Genomic DNA, 5618 nt, shown 5'->3' with positions numbered 1-5618 from the left:
TCCTGCTGCTGGGGACAGCCCAGCGGGAGTCGTGAGAGCGTGGGACTGAGAAAGCTGACGTTGAGGAGCGATGTTCCTCCTCCTCCTTTCCTCATGTGTGGCTCTGTGCCCAGTGTTCACAGGTAAGCGCTGGTGTCAGTCCTGGAGCTCTCAGTGTCCAAGGGCTCAGTGTGGGATGGGTCAGACCAACGCGCTGTTTCTGAAGCGAAAACCAGAGGCTCTCTGTCTTTGCAGTTATGAATGACATCATCACAACCATGTTCAATAAAAAATTCATGGAAGAGCTGTTTAAACCGCAGGATCTCTACTCCAAGAAAGCTCTGCGGACAGTGTACGACCGCCTCGCCCACGCGTCCATCATGCGGCTCAACCAGGCCAGCATGGACAAGGTGAGAGCCCCCTGCCCGCTGCTGGGCAACCCCTCACCAGGGCCTGACTGCAGCATCAGCGCCTGGCTCTGCCGCGCTCTCATTCTGCTGCGTTTTCTCTTTCCGTTTGCTTTCCTTGTAAAAGTGGCTCTAAGCCACAGAAACTTCGGGGAAATGCAAAACACAAAATCCAAGATCACAGAATCCCAGACCGTTAGGGATTGGAAGGGACCTCCAAAGCTCATCCAGTCCAATCCCCTGCCGGAGCAGGAACACCAGATGAGGTTACACAGGAAGGCGTCCAGGCGGGTTTTGAATGTCTGCAGAGAAGGAGACTCCACAACCTCTCTGGGCAGCCTGGGCCAGGGCTCTGTCACCCTCACTGAGAAGAAGTTTCTTCTCCAATTGAAGTGGAACCTCCTGTGTTCCAGTTTGTGTCCGTTACCCCTTGTCCTATCATTGTTTGTCACCGAGAAGAGCCTGGCTCCATCCTCGTGACACTCACCCTTTAAACTATAAACTTTAAACTCAAACTATATACAGATGTGTGTGTATATATATATATTAATATTTATATACTATATATATATTTCTGTACTGGCACTCACTTGGCGGTTGCAGGCGTTGCAGTTTTTGCCTGCAAACAGCACATCCAGCAGACAATTTGGAAACACTGTAGGAGCTTGGTTGGCTGTGAGAGCTCTGCCCGTGCGTCAGCAGGGCTGGACTTGGCAGTGGTTTTACAGGCAGCAGGAAGATGGGCAGTGATTGCAGAGCTCTCATTTTCTCAGGAAACAAAGCTGGACTGGTTCTTACCACAGGCAGGTGCCAGCCCATGTCTAAATCCCCTTCTGCAGCAAGGTGACATCACCCAAGCGGGGTCGCGCTCTCTTGTGCCACAACCAACGTTTCCCCGTTATTTGCAGCTGTACGACCTCATGACCATGGCGTTCAAGTACCAAGTGCTGCTGTGCCCGCGGCCCAAGGACATCCTGCTGGTCACCTTCAACCACCTGGACGCCATCAGGGATTTCGTGCGCGATTCCCCGGGCATTATGAACCAGGTGGACGAGACTTTCCGGCAGCTGATCGAGGTAGGGATCCGGTGGGACATGCTGTGGCTTGAGGTTTATTTTGTTCCCTTCCGAGCTGATCTTGGAGACCAGAGCAATGTCAGGTGTGCAGCTTGGTGCGCTCCCAGCCCCAAAGAACCACGGCAATGACCTTCCCCTCTAACCTGAGGGAAACAAATCATCCAGTTCCAGCTCATGTCACTGCTGTGATTCTCTGGACAAAAGAGTTACGCAGACAGCGAAAGGGAGCTGGTTTCATGAATTGTTCCCAAAGGGCTCCTGGAAACCAAGGTGTCTGTGATTCAAGTTTAATTTTTCTGCTGGCCCAGTTGAAATGAGTACATTGCTTGTTCAGCCTGATCAAAGTCTCTGCTGACTTCAAGCCCAGAAATTAAATCAGGCTCTTTATCACCAATAATCATCACTGCTAATGACCAGCGGCCCCCGGTCCCATTACTGCTGCCCCTGCCCTACACGCACCGGTTTTGTTCAGCAATATTCTGCTGAACTTGTTCCCACCTTTGCCCAGGTTGGCCGTGGTTCACCCACAAAGCCTCATCGTGGTTTTTCTTTTCCAGACCTATGGCTGTCTCTCTGCTGGGGAATTTCAGCTCATCAGGCAAACACTCCTCATCTTTTTTCAGGACATGCACATCAGGGTAAGAGCCCAATACAAAGAGGAAGAGCAAAAGGGAGTTTGTGGCTGGAATACAGAGTTATCGTGTTACAGTTACACTGCAGGTTTGGGGTTGGTACTTGTGCTTTGCAGTCATCTCGATGTGCTTGTGATTTCAGTCTTGAAAACTTCACAAACTGAGCATGTCTCCTACAATAATACTCAGTAGCTCTAAGCTGTTAGGAAAAAAGGCATCTCTGCTAATGCAGATTTGCTAGCTGATGGCTGTGTTTTTCCTTTTAGTAGAAACTTGATAGGAAACTGAGAACCTGAGCTTGAAGTCATAGGGCTTGACATCCTCTAAAGAAATTGAGCATCCTCAAGAGCATAAACAGCACATTTTTATATATATTTTTAATGTTAGATCGGTGTGTCCATCCTCAGGACCACAGTTCCACATTGCTGGCTTTGCCCCATGTCACAGTCATTATGTGTAGATCAGGATCTCTTGGAAACCAATCCCAGCCCAGGCAGGAAGGCCACGAGGTCAGACTTGAGGAATTCTGATCAGAAAGTCGTAACTGATCTTCTCAAGGGGGCGATTTTCTTTTGCAGGTCTCGATCTTCCTGAAGGATAAAGTGCAGAACTCCAACGGTCGCTTTGTGCTGCCGATATCGGGCCCAGTTCCGTGGGGCACAGAAGTCCCAGGGCTCATCAGGTGAGCGCTGAGCCGGTGGTCACGGTGCAGCTCCCCTGGGAGGTTCACAGGGATCCAGCCTAGGCTGCTGTTTGTGTTGTGTGGATACCTGAACCACCAGGATGGACCATTGAAAGGGCAGGGTTTGGGACTAAGTCACCCAGCAGTGAAGTACTGAGCTGTTTCTGGCATCCTCTATTCCAGTAAATTAGCTGTTAGTTGTTTATCCTACAAAATAGGCATTAACCAACAGACAGAATAGGGCTTTATTGCCCTTTTTCTTGTGCAGTACTGAAAATCAGTAATAAAGCTACTAAATAAGTTTCAATAATGTCTTGTTTTTAAGGATTTTTAATCACAATGGAGATGAAGTTAAAAGAACGGAGTTCACCACTGATGGAAATTACGTTACTCCGCAAAGGGAAGGATCTTTTGATCTCTATGGAGACAGAGTCCTCAAACTTGGAACAAACATGTGAGTGATTTTGTCCTATGTAGAAACACAAAGCAAATGTTGATCGTTCTGGGCTTGTTCCGAGCCACGGCTTCAGCCTTGTGTAGTTTTGCCTCTTTTGCTGTTATCAGCTTGACTTTTTTATGAAGTGATGTCCTGAAACGGGATCGCTTGTGGACAGATGTGTGTTAGGAGCTGTGGAATAGGGAAAAGCTTGATTTATGTCTACAGTACAGCTGAGTAAAGAGTGTTCCCATCTGGTACTGCATATTATGTGAAACGTAACTGAATTTCAACTGCACTTAAGAAATCCTTCCTTTTCTCCATGTGTAACCCATTTTTCCATTCACAGAATAGGAGAGCAGGGTTCTTACAGCGTTGTCGCTCGCACATTTTAATGCCTCAATACTCCGTAAAACTGCGCTGTAACTTCTCCTTTCAGTTATTTAAAGTCTTCAGAAAGATGTCCTAAAATCACAGCCCCTGTGCTGCTCCCTCAGCTCCTCCATCTCCTACCAGTAACGGGCTGCTCTCCCTGTGTGTTTTCCCTGTAGGTACAGCGTCAGTCGGCCAGTGGAGACGCACATGTCGGGATCGGCCAAGAACTCGGCATCCCACGCAAAGGTCAGTGCTGTTGTGTTCCAGTCACTGGTTAACAACTGGTTAACTGGTTAACAACTGGTTAACTCGTTAGCTGTGACACCAGGCATGGTGGGAGTGCTTCCTTTGAGCGCTTTCACCACATCCACCAGATCTCACATTCTGCTTCCCTTGTCTCTCAAGAGATGGGGACATGGAATGAAACACCCTCATCTGTCATCTCCACATCGTTTACCACTCTTGCCCTGCGTTCATCTCCTTTCTCAGGGAAACAGTAACCCATCTTTTTAGTCTACACTTGCAGGATAAATTCAGGGGAATCTGTTTAGTTCTCAGAGCTCCCTCCAATCCTCCACAGTCCCTTTTGAGCCAGGGGAAGGGCACGTTTCCCTAAAGAATTATACACAGGCTTAGGTGATGGTGCACTTGCTTCCCATTTTAATCTCTTCAGAAAACAGAAAGCTGGTTTTACTGATTTCTCAGCTGTTCAACTTAGTTGGAAAGTTACCTTGTCCTGGGTCTATAAATTCAAGCAACCATTTTAAAGATGCAGCTGATAATTACTAGTTACCTGCACAGCCTGTATCATTAACAACACAGAAATGTATTTCTTTCACTCTCAAGAACATTCATGTAATATCAGAAAACGTGAACTGTTACTGATCTCCCCTGACCAGTGAACCCGCTGCTGTTTCCCGCAGGAGGACATAGCCCCTAACCCCCTTGTTAAAGAAGAGCTGAACTTTCTGGCCAGGCTGCTGGGAGGTCTGGACGTGAAGGAACCCGGTGGCAGCGAGACGAGATTTCGGCTGAACTTGTTCACAACCGACGAGGAGGAAGAGTACGCTCGGGTCCTGCTCGGTCTGGGGTTTGTGGTGCAGGGCCATGGGGGCAGCCCTGGAGATTGAGGCCCTCAAGAGCTTTAGGGACAGAGCAGGCAGCTGTGGACCTGCTCAGAGCCCTCCCTTCAGCCCTTCCAGCTCCTCCCAGATGTGTGTGTACTTCAGAGAGCAGTGGGAGTGCTGGAGGTGATGAGCCTGACAGGCTTGAACACAGCAGCACCCCCTGGCAGGGAGCACAAGGGTAAAGGGACTTTCTGATACGTGATTCTACAGAATGGTTTTCCCTACTTTTAATCTCAACTGGAGAGAGATTCCAGCTGCTTGACACTTAGCATAAAAAATCCAAGCCAGGGAGAGGTCTCCAAACTGGGGTTACTACATTAATTTGCCTAGTAGGAATAGGGATGTTGTCCAAACTTCACGCCTGCAGGAGCCTCTTAGAGTCTGATTTTTATAATTTACTCCTATATCATCATGAGATTAAGCACTCTTTTCATGTTTTTAATCAAGACACGCTGCACTGACGAGACCGGAGGAGTTCTCTTACAAGGTTATCAACATAGAAGCCACGCAGGTACGTACCGTGCATTTCAGACCTTTCTTATCACTCCTACCCTGCTGAGTTTTACTCAGAGTAGCAACTTAAACAATACAATTTTTACCATTTCAGTTGAGCTCACACATAAGTAACAGCAGTATTTGCTGCCAAGCCTGTGGATTTGGTGACTATTGAATAAGAGACCGTGAAACCCGACAAAGTATTAGAGCCGGGTTTTTGGCAGCATAGGATGGAGAACTGGTGCTGGATCGCTCGTGGTCACAGCCCAATGCCTGCCGCGCTTCTTAAAGGGGCTGGCAGCATCAGCAGGCGATGTCCCAGTACACCCAGTAAAGGCCAATGTAAGCCAGCGGTGGGGCACGTCCCAGTCCCCGCGGTGCGGTGCGGGACTGAGCGCGGTGTCTCTCC

At 48.6% G+C, this 5618-nt stretch overlaps 1 protein-coding gene across 1 annotated transcript in view; it reads left to right on the top strand.

The window, feature by feature from the left end:
• The window catches only part of OSCP1 (organic solute carrier partner 1), a gene marked incomplete at both ends in the record, with an annotated part of 7527 nt that extends 2302 nt beyond the window's left edge, over nucleotides 1-5225 (top strand). The window contains 8 exons of the mRNA XM_010184858.1: nucleotides 235-389; nucleotides 1295-1462; nucleotides 2020-2100; nucleotides 2673-2776; nucleotides 3102-3230; nucleotides 3764-3833; nucleotides 4511-4650; nucleotides 5162-5225. Of these exons, the coding sequence (XP_010183160.1) occupies nucleotides 235-389; nucleotides 1295-1462; nucleotides 2020-2100; nucleotides 2673-2776; nucleotides 3102-3230; nucleotides 3764-3833; nucleotides 4511-4650; nucleotides 5162-5225 (911 nt within the window). The remainder of the gene's footprint in view (nucleotides 1-234; nucleotides 390-1294; nucleotides 1463-2019; nucleotides 2101-2672; nucleotides 2777-3101; nucleotides 3231-3763; nucleotides 3834-4510; nucleotides 4651-5161) is intronic.
• Nucleotides 5226-5618: the final 393 nt, after the last annotated feature.

The sequence above is a fragment of the Mesitornis unicolor genome, unplaced genomic scaffold (genome assembly GCF_000695765.1).
Source record: "Mesitornis unicolor isolate BGI_N332 unplaced genomic scaffold, ASM69576v1 scaffold33645, whole genome shotgun sequence".
NCBI classification, from domain to species: domain Eukaryota; kingdom Metazoa; phylum Chordata; class Aves; order Mesitornithiformes; family Mesitornithidae; genus Mesitornis; species Mesitornis unicolor.
This window is presented reverse-complemented; position numbering and strand designations above follow the sequence as displayed.